Raw genomic sequence first — 16429 nt, 5'->3', positions numbered from 1 at the left:
ATTACTTGTTCCAGTGTGTAGCTATCTGGAAGAATCAAGTGTTGCATCGGTGATGGTCAGATTTTCTTTTCCTTATACTTTTGATTGCTATATGTATTGGTTTGTATAGCCATGGTAATAATTGATATTTCCTTTCCTTGAAATTGTTATATTACACTAGTTATTTTAATTTTCTTTTTGAATTAACACCTTTCAAGCATTTTACTACCATGAATGTAATTGCAAAGGCCAGTGCTGTCAGTTTAATCAAAACATGAAGTAGGCTTGCTTTTTTGTTTTGTTGGACATTTTTTTTTCTCCTTTTGCCTGCAGTGGATCTTGCATTATTTGATTTTGTTCTACTCTAGATAGGCTTCAGATCTCTGAGACAGCTGCTTTTGTTTCCTCTTTCTGTTGGTAAATATGCTACTTTTTGTTTCGCCACAGTTCAATGAGAAGTAATGTTTCCTGTGCTCTAGCTACTGTTTTCTGTAGGTGTATTATCTCTGTTCTCAAGCTTTTGCCAAGCTAGTTGAGCAGAGCTTTGATCTTTTTTTCTGGCCTAAGCAAGTGGCCAGGGCAACTTTTTAACATATTCGTGCTGCTTTTAACCAGATATACTGCTTCGTAAGCGTTTGGCCTAATGTTGCTGCATTTCCTGATCTCTTTTCTTTAATGTGCAGTTTCATTCTGTACTGATATTCTAATTATTGTGGGTTTTTTCCAATTTTTATACATTTTTTTCTTGATTGTAAATCATCGCTGTCACTTGTGGCTTAGGCTGTATTTTTTGGTTTTCTTTAATTGACAGATCATGTGAACTACAGAATGTCTCTCCAAAAGTCTGTCTCCTTTCAGTGATAGGTATCCAGATGTTGAAGAGCTATGGAAATAATACGCATTGGACAATTGGAATAACTTGCCTAAGGGAAATATATCTTCTGAACTTTTTTCCCTTAGAGCTAAGTTATGCCTTGAAGTAACAGCATTTAAATCTCTTTCCCCTACTCCCCTTTAATTACTTAAATTCACTTGAAATTCTTCTTGAGTTTCTTTACCTCTTGTTTATATGGACAAAGAGCTACATTAATTTCTGCTGTATATTTTTTGTGGTTGTGGAACTGCTTCCTCTTGTCTTACTTCAAAAATTCATGCAAAACTGAGTTAAGTTAAAAAAAAGTCCGCCTTCAGAGTTTAAAAGCTGCCTGGTCTACGTGGGCTTTCAGGGAAAGAAACACTTCAGAGTAATACATTATCTCTAGGAACACAGGGTATTTTATTTGAGCCAGTCTTCTTTTTGTCATTTCGTCAGCATAGTTCATGGGCAGCTTGTTGTCTTTGGTCCGTGTCATAAAAGACCACTGAAAATCAAACAAGTTAAAACAGTCAGTCTTAAATTACTTGACAAAGCCTGCAGGAAGTTAGGGCAAAGTAAGGAGAGAACATGCATGATCTTCATCCTGTGTTGATGCCCAGGTCGTGAGCATTCTTCAGGGCAAGAACAGTATTTCTGCTTTTCTTCAGGGCATGGGTGTACCAGGCTACGTACATTGCTGGTTGCACTCCTTTCCCTTCAGAGCAAGGCACCGAAGGCAGCATTTTGAATGTGCCACTTTTATTTCCTCTTGCTTAGTCAGGTTTGTGGAGAAGTTGAAACTTACATTCCTACAACTACCTCTGTTGACAATAGTATCAACTGCCACGTTGCTTCTAAATTGTGAGCTGTTAAGCTTGCAACCATCCATCAATCAGCAATAGCTGCTCAGAGACTACAGCTGGCCGTAACCCTCGTGAAGGTACAGGGCAAATGCCAGAACATGCTTTCATGGGGGCTTAGGATTCCGCTTTGCTGAGCATGGAGAGGGATGTGGAACAGTGATTTGGCAACCTGAACAAAGGAATTTGCTGTCGCCTTTTCAGTTGTCTGTCTGCATTTTTCCCCTTTTACTGTTCTGTCCAAGCTGTTGAATCTCCTCTTGAACTGAGAATTACCATCAGTGATGTCAGATGGGTTTGGTATCTTGAGTCATATCTGGTGCCCTGGAATATTGCCTGTGAGTCATGGAAATTATTTATGTTTGGTAAACTTGCCCAGAAATGGGAGAAGATATGATAAATCCACATCTACTGGCTATATTATCAGGGCAGATTTTGAGTAGTTGTCAGTACTTGCGGACTTAATTAATCCAGTAAAGCTAGAAGGTCTTTGAATAGGCAGCAAGTATGACGAAGGAAGAGAATATAGAGGAATGCATGGGCAGTGGGTGCCGATAGTCACGGCTTTTATCTTGTCCCTGCAATACTAACACATACCTGCCTTTCTGTTGATTGGGGGCTTGTTTAAACGTTTCTTAAGTCAAAGCCTTTTGGCATTCAGCTTTATTAATTGTACTAGGTGTTCTTATACTACTGTCATCCCTAAGATATTTCTTATACTAAAATTTAAAGGAATAAATGTTCTGTCCTTAATTATCTTCATTCTTTCAGCCGCCTTTAATGATGAAACATAACAGGCCTGGCCTGGTATTTAGATGTCATTATCACTGGAGAGAGAGAGAGAAAGAGAGAGAGAAAATCATGTTCTTATGAGAAATATGATTAATATCTCCTTAAATCAAATCTCAGACCTTTCACCCCTCAGTTATGCAGGAGGCGAGGGGTGGGAAGGGAATGGGATTGTTCATGCTAAGCTGCTTGTCTTCTGTGATTGTTTTCAATAGTTATTTTCTGTAGCTCAGGCTGTCTTTATGTAATTATGGCCTGTATTCTTTATTCCTACTTGTGTCACCCCTCTGCATCCAGTTTTATCACAATAATTTACTGCTCAGTTTGCTGAGCAATCTGTATCACTCTAGTTATACTGTTCATCACTCCAGTGTGTCATCTGCAATTTCAGAATATTGAATGTTGTTGGGCCTGTTAGGATTCCCTTGAAAGATCATAAAAAAGAATCCCACCTGTATTGATCGGCTGTCAGTCTAAGTTGTCAAGTTACTGATGGAATAGAATAGAATAGTTCAGTTGGAAGGGACCCACAAGGATCATCTGGTCCAACTGCCTGACCACTTCAGGGCAGATCAAAATCTGAAGCACGTTATTAAGGGCGTTGTCCAAATGCCTCTTAAACACTGACAGGCTTGGGGCATCGACCACCTCTCCAGAAGCCTGTTCCAGGGTTTGACCACCCTCTCGGTAAAGAAATGCTTCCTCGTGTCCAGTCTGAACCTCCCCTGATGCAGCTTTGAGCCATTCCCAGGCGTCCTGTCCCTGGATCCCAGGGAGAAGAGGTCGGCGCCTCCCTCTCCATGTCCCCTCCCCAGGAAGCTGCAGAGAGCCATGAGGTTGCCCCTCAGCCTCCCTCTCTCCAAACGAGACAAGCCCAGAGTCCTCAGCCGCTCCTCAGAGGACGTGCCTTCCAGCCCTGCCACCAGCTTGGTTGTCCTCCTCTGGACGCATTCGAGGACCTTCACATCCTTCTCAAATGGTGGGGCCCAGCACTGCACACAGTGCTCCAGGTGAGGCTGAACAGAGCGGGACAATCCCCTCTCTTGCCCGGCTGATCGTGCTGTTTGATGCACCCCAGGGTGCGGTTTGCCCTCCTGGCTGCCAGGGCACACTGCTGGCTCCTGTTGAGCCTGCTGCCCACCAGCACCCCCAGATCCCTTTCTGCAGGGCTGCTCTCCAGCCACTCCTCTCCCAGTTTAGACTTGTGCCTGGCATTACTCCGTCCCAGGTGCAGAATCCGGCATTTGGTCTTGTTCAATTTCACGTCGTTGATGATTGCCCAATGCTCCAATCTATCTAGGTCCCTTTGCAGGGCCTCTTGTCCCTCGAGAGAGTCAACAGCACCTCCCAGTTTAGTATCCAATGAACAGATGTTTATAATGCAAACTCTTTAAGTTGGTGTTGTACGACAGTAAACTTACTACCTCAGTGGACTTGTTTCCTTGCTCAGAGTTCTTATGTGTACATGTCCCGTCGCTGTGTTAGTCCTTGTCATTATGCATTGTATTAGGAGCTCAAGTTTAGCTGATCGTTAGCATGACCTACAAATTCTTTGTGGTACCCACCTCCAACAGCAGAGTTTCTGTATAAATACAAGCCTTGTTTTGTTATTTTTTCCATTTCAGTGTGATCAGCTGGATGCTTTTAGTCTGTACCTAGTCTACCAGAGTTAAAAGCACTGTCCATTGGAAACTGGTTTCTTTCTCTTAGTTAGTTTTATTAGTTAATATTGTGTTATCAGTAGTTATTTCCTATAGTGTAGTGTTTAATTCATTTACGTTTTGTGGGTGGCAGAACATTTGTGTCAGTTCTCATTAGCATAACACTGTAGCTGAAACGGAGTAAATTTGATCGTGTTAAAAGTGGCTGCCAAGGGGGAAGGGATTTTTGAGGAAGCCCTTGTATACAGTGAGAAGCTTCCAGCAAATGGGATGCTGATGGGATCCCTAGTGAGGGAAGAGAAGGTGAGACAATATGAGTAGGAAGAGCTGTGAAATGGCCAGGACTTTGAGGTAATTTAAGTGGAAGATGAGTCTGGCTTTGCTAGCCAAATCTCTATATTAACGTTTACCTCAAGGGGAGAATTGGATCAGCTGAAGGTGAAGTGATTCTGGCCAGTTGATGGTGAATAGTAGTGGTTGATGATTGACAATTAACAGGTAAATTCTACCCTCTGTCTTCTCTCCTCTAAGTACTTTGAGATAGGAATCCAGTTTTATCACTGCACATTGCCTGGTGCGGTAAGCCTTTAACCATGACTGTAATGTCTGCTTGTCTGTGAAATAGCGTGTAAAGGCATTACAGAACAGCAAGATGCTCTAGATGTTGGAGGAAGGAACCCATATACATCTTTGGATGCTGCTGCATATCTGAGGAAAAACAATATTATGGTAAACTTTGCTGCTGGGAATGTTGTTCGTCTTATATCTCTGCAGGTCTTCTAGCATTAAGTACTTCCACAGCCCTAGCCATTCTCATGCTAGGCTTTAAACTCTTCCTTTGTCAGGTTCTCTCCCCTTATCTTGTTGCTTTCTTAGTGCTTATCTATGTCTTTAATATTAGGTGTGGATGTACTTGTGCTGGATTAAGTTTTGCATTTATTAACTAAAGAAATTATTGTAGCAGTTCCAATTGTGTAATCCATTCCTAAGTCTATTCCCAGCTTGCAGCTTTCCCTTTGTTTTTCTTTGCTTGGATCAGTTTCCTCTCTCTTGAGTTTTGTGTCTCATCACCTTTCAGAAAATTCCTCCAGAAAGTTGTGTCTGAGTTCTTGAGACCTTTTTTATATTCCTTTTGTATGGTTGGAGTTTTTTTTGATGGTAAAAGGAACTACGGATATCATAAAAATCTAATGTATTGTTGCCAAAAGGCAGCTTTTACTACAAAACAGCCTTTGTGCAAAAGAAGTTTTCCCTCAAATATGCCCAGGGCTTGTTGCTTATGTGGCCTACAATGTACTTATGTTTGGGTATGTCCCATTCCTGAAATATATGTGCACAATTCGGTCCTGGAATGCTCATTTAATTAAAAGTTAGTGAGCAAAGTTCATAATACTCAAATGAAGAATGCATGGTAATGATCTGGTCTTGCTGGCTTAGAACTCACATCTGTCTCCATCCTTCCCATACAGGTGAATCAGCGCAATGTCCCAGGGATCGATAGTGCCTACCTGGCCATGGATACAGAGGAAGGTGTGGAAGTTGTTTGGAATGAGGTTCAGTTTTCTGAGCGGAAGAACTTTAAGCTTCAGGAAGTAAGTTGATGTGTTTCCCAACAAGATGCGGGAAACATACCATGCACCAGGGTGGGATTATAGATATCAGTGACCTTTCATGTGGATTATTGGCTGGATTTAGAGTGCTGTGCTGCTCAAATGTAGCAAATTCGGCTTAAGCCTGGCCTGTGCAGAAAATGTGATGGAGAACTGTTGCTGTGCTATTTCCCTGGGCTCTTGTGTTGATTTAGTCTTGATGATCAAACCATGCTCAGCTGAGGTGCCATGTAGGATGAAACCAGATGCTGTTTGTTCTTAGCATAGGAGCTTGAAGTGTACAGTGTTGTTTAAGCGGACAAGAAGGACAAGGGGACAGTGTTGTTTAAGACCCAAGAAGAAAGTAAGATGTGGGCTGACGTGGTCTCTGATGTAACATGTCTTTGTCTTTCTGATGTTAAGGAAAAAGTTAAAGCAGTGTTTGACAACTTAATTCAGCTGGAACATCTGAACATTGTGAAGTTTCACAAATACTGGGCTGATGTGAAGGAGAACAAGGCCAGGGTAAGTAAAGCGAACAGTCTGTTGGGTTTTCTCACTGTATGTCCTATAGGTAATTAGCGAAGCAGAAGCTAATGTCTCATACTGCGCCTACAGGTGATCTTCATCACTGAATATATGTCTTCAGGGAGCTTGAAACAGTTCCTGAAGAAGACAAAGAAAAACCACAAAACTATGAATGAAAAGGTAACTCTTTTTTTCATGTATGCCTATTTTCACTTGGTGCCATCAGCCTCTGGAAAGCTCTTTCAGCAGAGGATCCTGATGAGAAGGCAACCTGGTGATAACATGTGGCTGCAATTCCTTTTTATTACTGTAAACTAGTTTAGCTGCAGGTTCTCTTGGACAACTGTTCTGTGCTGTTTGCTTTGTTTCCAGCAGTTCTACAGCTTCATATGTATGGTGTGACAGGCACGTCCCTTTCCATGTGTGCATACAGGAAGGAGGGAAGACGTTTGTGCATGAGAGGAATTAGGAGGGGAGGCGTGTTTCTTACCCATACGAATATGTAGAAACTAAACTGAGCATGAGAGTACTAGTGCTCTAAGTTCTTACTTCCTACACACCTGTACTGGGTAAAAGCCACGGAATGGAGCATATATTCCTTCATATAATGGGCTATGAATCACAGAACTATGGATTAGTTCCTCTTCCTTGAATGATTTTTATCCTTTTTGCTCCTGTGTCTATAGGCCTGGAAGCGATGGTGTACCCAGATCCTCTCTGCTCTCAGGTCTGTATGTTACTGATCTTGCAGTCTAGCCATCTGTTTAAGTGTAGCCTCTCTTGTGCTAGAATGTTAAAAGCTTTGAACATACATGCTGCCAAACGTTAGCGAGCTTCATGGAATGGAGCCTTTTGCAGAGCACTTTCAGTCACCCAGGCTGATTCTTATCCCAGTCATGGCCTGCAGGGTGTCAACTGCACTTCCTATAACAATCCGAGAGTCTTCAATTAGACAATACTGAAGCCTCTAAAATAAAGAAACGGGTGCAGTGTAGGTTTTAGATCCCAACAGTTGCAACTGATACAGTAATGAGTGTGGGAGTTGAGCATCAGGGAGCTCTCCAAAGTATCCAACTTTATAACCTGGATCTAACCATGGCCAAGAGGATGTTGCAAAGAAGTCTCAAAGAAATCAAATTCCACGTGAGAGGAGTGAGGACAATTTTCTTAGTCTTGGCAGGCTGCAGCCCTGTAGCATGCAGTGGATTCATAATTATTGTGGTGTGATATTGTTAGAAGTGTATGTGGATCTATAAATTTCTTGATGATGCAGATCTTCTGCAGCCATCTTAGTGCAACCCAGTTGAATAGAATGTGGGTTTTTTCTGTTTTGGTTTTAAAGACTCTTCTCTACCTGAGCCAGAGTTGGTGTGTAGCTAACAACACAGCCTTGGAGAAACAATAACCCGGATGTCAGAGCAAGACTCCCACTCCATAGAGAAAATCGTCTTGCCATCTGGCTAAATATAGCTGTTGATGAATAGTTGGGGTTCTAATAAGCTTTTGGAGCTGACAGTCCTTATTTGTGCTGGCTGCTAACATAAACCAAGCAGAGTGAGGTGCAAAACCAGGTAGCCTCAAATGTACCTGGGACCCCAGCACTGAAAAGCTTTATTTTGCGCCTGCTGGAAAACATGACCAGTCATGTTTGTACAGCATTGAATGCCTTTTTGATGCCCTGTGAGTAGGGCCGGAATAAGGCTCTGATATTTTTGGTATAGAATTGGAACCCTTTTAGCACCCACCTAGCAATATTGAGATGGATGAAATAGTTTCTTTACCCGTGGTACACTGGGTTTCTTGGGAACTGATCAGAAAAAGCTTTCTTTTTTTCCCCCATGTTCTGGAGGTTGTTGGTTAGAGACAATTGCTTAATTTTCATGATTCTCTCCTAGCCTAGAGGTTGATGTACAGTCACTTAATTGTATCTCCCTGCTATTGTAAATCCCTGGCATGTGGCCTTTGCCCTCTTGTTCTCTTCCGATGTTGCTTGAGACAGTGAAGGGATGAAGCCAGCAATTCCTGGCCTCAGCCTTGGTAGTGTCCTGACCACTGCTCTGTTCTGAATCTCTAGCTACCTCCACTCCTGTGATCCCCCAATCATCCATGGTAACCTGACCTGCGACACCATCTTCATTCAGCACAACGGACTGATCAAAATTGGGTCAGGTAAGGCTTGTTGGAGGTGACCTTTGCCTATGGGGCAAACTGCTCAAACAGAAAAAGGCATCTAATCCTTTCAAGATTATCTGGCATGATAGGCATGTATGTACACATGTTCCTCCACCTCCACATCAGTCGGGCCAGAGATTGGTAGTGAATTCACTCTTCGTTGGACCACCTTCAGGTGCAGGAATGACTGATACTGGATACTGTTTCCCTTGTTAGCCCCTTCCTCAGTTTTTGATCTCAAGGGGCTGACCCGAGAAATGGTGCTGAAACTTTCAAGTTTTGTATGCACATTATCCTTGGATTCATCTGCTCTGCAGTCTTTTGCATGTTAATACACACAGAGTTCTCTTCCCAGTGTTGTGAAGCTTTGAGAGCTGTGTTCACTGAGGCCACATGAGTGTTCTTGTAGCAGCCAACATTTATAATCAAGGTTATAGACTCTGGCTGCAGCAAGCTGCTTGTCTTGGCATCCTCATCCAGCATCACTCACTTTGGCCTGCACTTCAGGATGCTAGCTTGCCTTGGGCCTGTTTGGCAAAGGCATGCCCTGTTCAGGCAGCCACCTGTGCTGAAATGTTTTATTTCATAAGAAAGAAGTGATTTTTCTGGCAGTGCAGTGCATCCTTGCGTACTCCGTTTTCTTCACCTTTGCTATTCCTATGTCTCTAAAAATCTGATTGCAGTCAGGATGCATTATATTGTACTTTGACATATCCTTTCAAGTGATAGCTTTGCTATCTGTCATCCAACTTCTGCAAGTGTTCTCAAACCTGAGGAGTGTGCACTTGCCGTCCTGTAGGCTTTTGACTGTGTGAATTCTTGGTTTGATGTTGACAGTGTACAGGAAAGAATGCTCTGCTTTGCCTATCGTCTAAAAATAGCCTCTCTTCATAAACTGCAGACCTCTGTGGCTTTTCTTTCCATCAAAGAACTCTTGTATTGTCTCTTTGTTCCAGAATCGGGGTCTCTGTTCTCTCTAACAAACCTCTGATACATGCTTGTACCCAGAAAGACTGGGTCATGGCAGAAGGAACACTCAGATCTCTATCTGCCTGTAAACTTGGGGACATCTTGCTCTTCATACAGGCTGATGACATTACGGGGTTCACTTTATTATCTTTCCCTGACTTTGTCCAGGTGGGAGGAATTTCCAAGAGTTGTGTACATCGGGTACCTATATGCTGACAAACACAATTGACTCCTTGGCATTCAATTCAGGCCACTTATGGGAAGTCTGTTGTAGACTCGAGTACCTAAGAAATCCTTCTCTTTCTAGTATAGTTTAAAAGTATTATACAGCTGCAATCTTTCTCGTTGGTAGCCAGCACTTTGTAAAAACAAACCACTTGAAGTTGGTATCTAGAGCCGTGGCTTTTTACCAGAGGGAGGTTCTGTGGATCAGCAAATGTGACATTCTCAAGAGTATTCAGACTCCCAGTGGTGCCATTCAGAGGCTGTCTAGAAGAAAGGTGGCTCTTTGGGTGTGGGTCACAAACAGGTGCCTCAACAGAATTACACCTTTGCCTGCTCCCTCCAATTCCGTAGAGCGTTGCTATTATTAGGCATGGTGGGAGGGACAGAGGCAAGTAGGCTGATGTGCTCTTTCAAAGAGTGGCGGGTGTCTGTGCTATAACAACTGTATCCTCAGCAAGATTCCTTGGTAGTCCTGATGAGGACACGTGCTGGGGGTGTGACTGTGCAGGAGCAGTGCTTAATTGCAGTTGCTCCTGAGCAAACTTTCTTCTACTCCACAGTTGTAGGCTGCCTTGCTCACCTTGTGTTCAGAAGTGAAGCAATTTATCTGGGAGGTTCTGGTCCTTTCTTAAGTAAAAAAGGAAGTGAGCATGAATGGACCTGTGGTCAGAAGAGGAATCCTCCAGATGTGAGAGCTATGGCTCCAGTGCAGGCTGGAATTAAAGTTGCCAATGTTACAGAATGTCTTCTTATTTCTATAATGCCCACCCAACTAGGAAAGTCAAAACTACGACATCAGAACTGCTGGATGTATTTGAGCTTGACATTCTCTAGTACTGCTGATGGTGCAGTAGCCAGACAGGCTATTTTCATGTTCGGGCCCTAGAGCGATAGTCGCTTTGGGGTCACTGACAATGTTAGGCCCGTGTTTATTGCTTCATGTAGTTATTTCTTACAGCTGGCTGATATCTGAGAACTTTCCTGTGTTTAGTTAAAAGAAGCGGGGCAGTAATTCTCATGGATTTAAGGGGAACAATGATTCAATGCACTATGATCTGCTCTTTGATACTCTCTCTGTCCTCAGCACCATTCTGGGCTACGCTCCTGAAAGCTCCTCTTCCCTTTACTTTAAGCAAAAGAGAATACTTTCTGAATGTGGGGCAAAAATCTGGGGAAAGGAAGCTGCTAGTGTGTTCTGCAAAACATCCTTCTGTCTGCTAGGTGAGGAAGTACTAGAAGAGTAGTGCCTGTGACTTGTGTCGCATTGGAAATGGCTGGTACTTACTTGTTCTTGTAATACCTGTTTAGGTGTGGGAGCAGCCCTTTTGCCTATCGCTCCTTGCTGCTACTTCAGATTGCAGAAGCACATGCACGAGCAGGACTGACCATTGTTTTTCTTGTTCTGCATGTAATTCTGGATCAGTCTTTTTTCCTAGAGCCACCTGGGCACTGCAGGAAGAAAAGAGACTAATTTAATAGTAGGGTGTTGCTTTTACTATTGCATTGAGTTTTGGGAAGAGGGTTGAAATCTTTATATGCTGGGGGTCATCTGTGGAAGAAAAAGGCTGTGGGAAAGAGGGAGGATTTCTCATACTGCTTAATGGATTATGGATGGATTTTGCATTTAATTTACTAACTTTTTTTTTTCCAGTGCCATAAAGTACAGGGTTAATAGGTTTAAGGACGGAAAGTGTCAAATGAGTGGGGAACTTTGGAGAACTTGTGATGAGGATAGGAAAGACACCTACAGTTTTTAACGTTGCCACTGGCGTTCCCAGGGGCTGGGATGTTCCAGCTGCTTTCTGGAGTTGTGGTCAGATGAAAACATTCCTTATGAGAGGTCCAAGTTGTTTTCTGTGTACTCTTCCACAGGATCCACATGCAACACTATGTTGCATCTGTGCATATCTGTATTGTCTAACAAGTGGACCTGTGAAGGGAGCATGTTGTGAAATGTTTTACTGTGTCAAGTCGAAGGTGCTGAGTGCGAAGGAGAACAGTGTGTTTAGACAGGGTGTTCGATGTTGCTGCTTGCTTGTGTTAAGCAATGTTGGGAGATGTTTCTTGTAATTCTCATTGGGAGTGTAAGAACCGGTCACAGGTGGAAAGAGGTGATGGTTTTGAATTAAAAATCCTTTGTGCGGCTCTTGGAGTGCCTCAACAGAACTGAGGCCTCAAACTGGAGTGTCTTGTAATGTCTTGTGGTGCGCCTGAGACATGGCCATGTATTAGCACGTGCCGAGTGAGACTTCCAGTAGAGCGTAGGGGGAAGCTTAGTGTTGTGCTAGTGTATTTCCAAATAATGCCTCCAGGCACTCGGCTGATGTGTATGCTTTTCTGTCGTCAACATACCTGACCTCTAGGATTCGTTATATATTTAACTGCAGTCTGTCCAGGGTCTCTTTTCAGTTCCAGGCCAAGGTGTCAGGAGACTGAGTCTTACTCAGTATTAACTCTGCTATTAAATAATGCGGCCAGGTATGTAAGTATGGGTTCTGCTGCCAAGATCCATGCCCAGGAGAAGCTGCTGGGATGTAGAGAAAGATAGTTGTCTGCTGAAGGAGGTGCTAAGGGACTGTAGAGCACTCACAGAAAGAACAGAATTTCCAACTTCTTAGCCTCCGTCGGCGGTAATCTTCTACTTGGTCAGAGGTCTTGTCTCCCTTGCCCAGTCTGGTTCTCAATTAGAAACACTAATTTTCCTTATGTAAATTTATTTTAAAAAGGTGGCTAGAGGTAGGGCCAGATCTCAGTCTTGTCCATGTTTTGCCATGATTCTGACCTAGCTGTCTCTATCGATGTTAAGTGCTTGCTGTTTCATCAACTCATTGACTTCTATCTCGTTTTACTTCCCGCTTACGGGCTGCTCTGTTACCAACAGTCTTTCATAGGATATTTGCTAATGGTGAGCAAACTTCTCCGCTCCTGTGATGTGACTACCACTATATATGTAATGTACATTATTTTATTTGTGTGTGTATATATATATTTTTATATATACGTATGTGTGTGTATATCTATATTTGTAACACACACAAACATACACATTCTCTCCAATTTATTTATACAGTGTTCCCTTGCTATAAGGCTGGTACGTAAAACTGTTCGGCTTAGGTGCATCCTACTTTGAGACCTTCTGTTCTGTGCCGGGATGCAAACTGTTCTTTGTGCTCTCAGCCAAAGCCTTACAGAGAGGGAGCACTGCCTGTTGTGAAGTGTCCTGGTTGTTAGTTCTCCTCCTCTCCTTGTTCTTACAGCGTGCTAGTCCATGGACCCTAGTGCATGCCGGCTCCTGCATGTCAAGCCAAGCGGATGCATTGTTCTGAGCTCTTCCCAGCTGAACTTTCCACATACATTAGGCTCTTTCCTGCTACTGCTCTGCTAGACTTGGCTGGGCACCAAACCTGGACTAGCCTTTGCTTTGTGCCTGGCTATCCAATTGCTTGCTTGTAGTTTTAACTCCTTAGATGTTTTGTTTTTAAGATTAATGTTTCAGTGAATGTGTCTGGCTCCTGATGGCCAGAGAGACATCCCGCCAAATGAGTCCCTGATTGTGAAGTAAGGTTTACTATTTGTGTTTCCCCAGACAAAACTCTGGTTTTGGGGAGACTTGTGCATATGAGGAGGGAGTTGGGCTGGCGGGGGCTAGAGAAGGATTTCAATGCTGCAATTTGTAACCTTATTAAATAGAACGCCGCATTTACATTTAAAATAATTATTTATTTTAATTTTTGCCATCAAGGTTGTTCCTGATGGTTAGAATTTGTTTCTACTGAATTGGGAACCTACCAGCTGTCAGCTGGAAGTGGTGGAAAGGGAAGGGCCTGTCCAAATGGGAGGAGGAGGATGTGGCGTGCAGTTCTGCATCGCCAGCAGAGTAGAGGCGCTCTCAAAAAGCTAAATCTGGGATCTTGTGTAGCCGAGGGGGAAGTTGATGTAGTCAGGGCTTGTGGCATTAGGAGGGCAGGTTTTCCTGGGGACGGCTTGTTTACCAGAGCGCTGCAAGTCGGGCTGTGGCAGTCGTGCTGCAGGCTGCCTTTGTGGGGTGGAAGAGGCGAGGTGGCACACCAGCAGCAAACAGACTGGTCCAGGAACAAGCCCACAGAGTGGGAACATGACTGAGCCTGGGCTTCAGTGTGGGTTTAATCACGCTGATGGCAACAAGGCTTAAGACTAGCAAGCCATTTCTCAGAAGTCAAGTCACGGCTGCGAGCAGAACAAAAGGCCATTGTTCTAGCAAGGCAAGAAAAGAGCCTCAGCCAGCGGTCTTCAGGCTCAAGAAGATGCTGTGGTATCTCACTTGTGCTGAAACAGCATCAGATGGCCTTGAAATACTGAGCTTTCTTGGCTGGTTTCTTGAGAACTTGTTTGAACAGTACTGTTGTATAACTATGTACTGTTCATATGAGAGCTGGAAATTGTTTAATCCTTAGATCTTGAACGGTGATTGGGGTTTGAAAATACTAAGTATAGGGTATAAGGCTCCTGTTTCGCTTGAGCACTGAGCTAATAAGGTTGTGAGTGACATGCTTTCATAACTAATCTTATTTTAGTCATTACTTCACTCTCTTGGATTTTGTTACCTGATGTTTAAAGAGTTGTCATGCTGTTTTTCACATCCTTAACAGACACCTGAGACACTTAGTAGGTGATGTAGAAATAAAATAGGGGTTACTAGGACATCTTGGATCTGACTTTTTTTTTTTGAACTAAGGCAAGTGTGGTTTAGAGAAAAAATAATGGATAGTTGAAATCAGCGGACATAGAAAAATATTATAAAAATGGAAAACTTTTTCACACACGTTGGCATTCATTTAGGAATATTTAACATGAATTTATGTAGTTTAGCTTCTAGCCGTACGGTTTTATGTCTAAAGTCAAGCACGTCCTCTACCAAGCCAAACATTTTCAGTTGCTTAGAAACTTGGCAAAACTAAGGCAAACTTTCACAAGCAGAAAAATATGTTTGTCTCTGACTACAGGTGCTGCTGGGAATGAGATCTGGCAGATGAATAGTTTTGAGTGGAACTTTTTTTGCCCAGAATGCTTCAGAAAGTCCAAAGTGGTATGCAGGTTACTTTTTTTTTTTTAAAGGCTTTGTCTCACCTTGGTCTGTGTTGTCTTTGAGACTCCCAGTGGTGTAAAAGCCTGTCATAAAGTGAAGATTCTTCACGTTTGGATTGTTCTCGAGAAACTCTGTTGAACAAACTGGGTGGAATAGCATGAGGTTAATTTCTAATTGTAATAAATCGACAGGCATCTCATGACCTAGCTGCTCTAGCTGATTACTAGAGTGGCAAAAATGGTTACCAGAGACCTGCCTTGATTTTGTATATAAGCACAAACCTCAAGGCAGGAGGAGCAGTCATAGGTAAGTGACAATCAGTGGGCTTCTAATTGCTGTGGTTAGTTTTTGAAATTGCAACTAACGCCTGACTGAATGTATGTGTGTGTTATGATTTAGTGTTTGCATTTGGAGGGAGGGTGTTGGGTTTTTTTTTAAAGTCAGATTTAGTGCTAAGAGTTGGTGTCTTTGTCTTATTGCAAAGTCACCAAGTGGAATGCATACTTAACAGATTTACCTCCTACTATGCCTTGATGGTAATAAACTCAGTTTTATTTTGCGGAAGGTTTAAAAGTAGGCTCTTGCTTCATGTGCTTACCTTCCTTGCTCAGTATACCTTCTTTGTGTTGCTGTGAGTCATCTAATTCATGAAAACACCGGAAAACAACTATCTTCTAGACTGGTTGTCATTTTCAATTAAATAGGATCTTCTAAAAAGGTTTCAGTTTCCCAGTTTAGTGCTCCAGGTTATGAGAACTTGCCTTTTCTGTGGTCAAATTTATTCTTGTTGCATTGAAGGCACCTGCTGCTTCAGCTTTGCTGGATTGTGTTTTTTCTTTGCCTTTATGTGGATTTCCAGGATCTGTCAGGGGACATGTCTTATAGTCATCCAGGTCTTCATTTACCCATTTTAGTATTAGTATGGCAGTTGCGTATGTCTGCTCCTTTTGGGGTCCTTTGATTGAAGGCATGTGGAGCATTAGCATTTTAGAAGGCTCCTTCATGCCAGTTCTTGAAAGATCACTTGTAAAATACTTGCTAAGTTTGTATTCATCTATTGGATGAAATGCTTCGCATTCTCCCTAATTGCTGAAGAGTTTTATTTGGATTTTTATGTGAAAAATTTTCTGTAGAAGCAGAGGCAGTTGACGCAGAAGGAATATAGAGATGCTGTCCAGTCATGTGAGGGTGGGTTAGGAAAGCCAAGCCCATCTGGGGTTGAATCTGGCAAGGGATGTGAAGGGCAGCAAGCAAGGATTCTACAAGTAAACAGCAATAGGAAGGCTTAGGAAAATATTGGTCCTCTGTTAATTAGGGTGGGGGCCTAATTAAGGACACAAAAAAGGCCAAGGTGTTCACTGTCATCTTTGCCTCAGTCTTTACTGCTAAGGCTGGCCTTCAGGAATTCCAAGCCCCTGAGACCAGAGGGAAAGTCTGGAGCAATGAAGACTTACCCTTGGTGGAGGAGGATCAGGTTAGGAAACACTTAAAAAAAGATTGGACATACGGGGTCCACGGGGCCTGAGGGGATGCACACACAAGTGCTGAGGGAGCTGGCTTATGCTATTCTAAGGCCACTGTCAGTTATCTTTGAAAGGTTATGAAGAATGAGAGATGTTCCTGAAGACTGAAAGAGAGCAAATGTCATTCCTATCCTCAAGAAGGGCAAGAAGGAATATCTGAGGAACTACAGGCTTGTCAGCCTCACCTCAGTCCCTGGGAAGTTGATGGAGCAA

The 16429-nt window shown here is 42.9% G+C and overlaps 1 protein-coding gene across 1 annotated transcript in view; it reads left to right on the top strand.

Moving 5' to 3' along the window:
* The window catches only part of NRBP1 (nuclear receptor binding protein 1), a 44230-nt gene that overhangs the window by 11223 nt on the left and 16578 nt on the right, over nt 1-16429 (top strand). Inside the window, exons 3-7 of the mRNA XM_075144662.1 lie at nt 5615-5737; nt 6158-6259; nt 6353-6442; nt 6949-6989; nt 8337-8431. Coding sequence (XP_075000763.1) covers nt 5615-5737; nt 6158-6259; nt 6353-6442; nt 6949-6989; nt 8337-8431 — 451 coding nt within the window. The remainder of the gene's footprint in view (nt 1-5614; nt 5738-6157; nt 6260-6352; nt 6443-6948; nt 6990-8336; nt 8432-16429) is intronic.

Source organism: Calonectris borealis, chromosome 3 (assembly GCF_964195595.1).
Source record: "Calonectris borealis chromosome 3, bCalBor7.hap1.2, whole genome shotgun sequence".
Taxonomy (NCBI): domain Eukaryota; kingdom Metazoa; phylum Chordata; class Aves; order Procellariiformes; family Procellariidae; genus Calonectris; species Calonectris borealis.
This window is presented reverse-complemented; position numbering and strand designations above follow the sequence as displayed.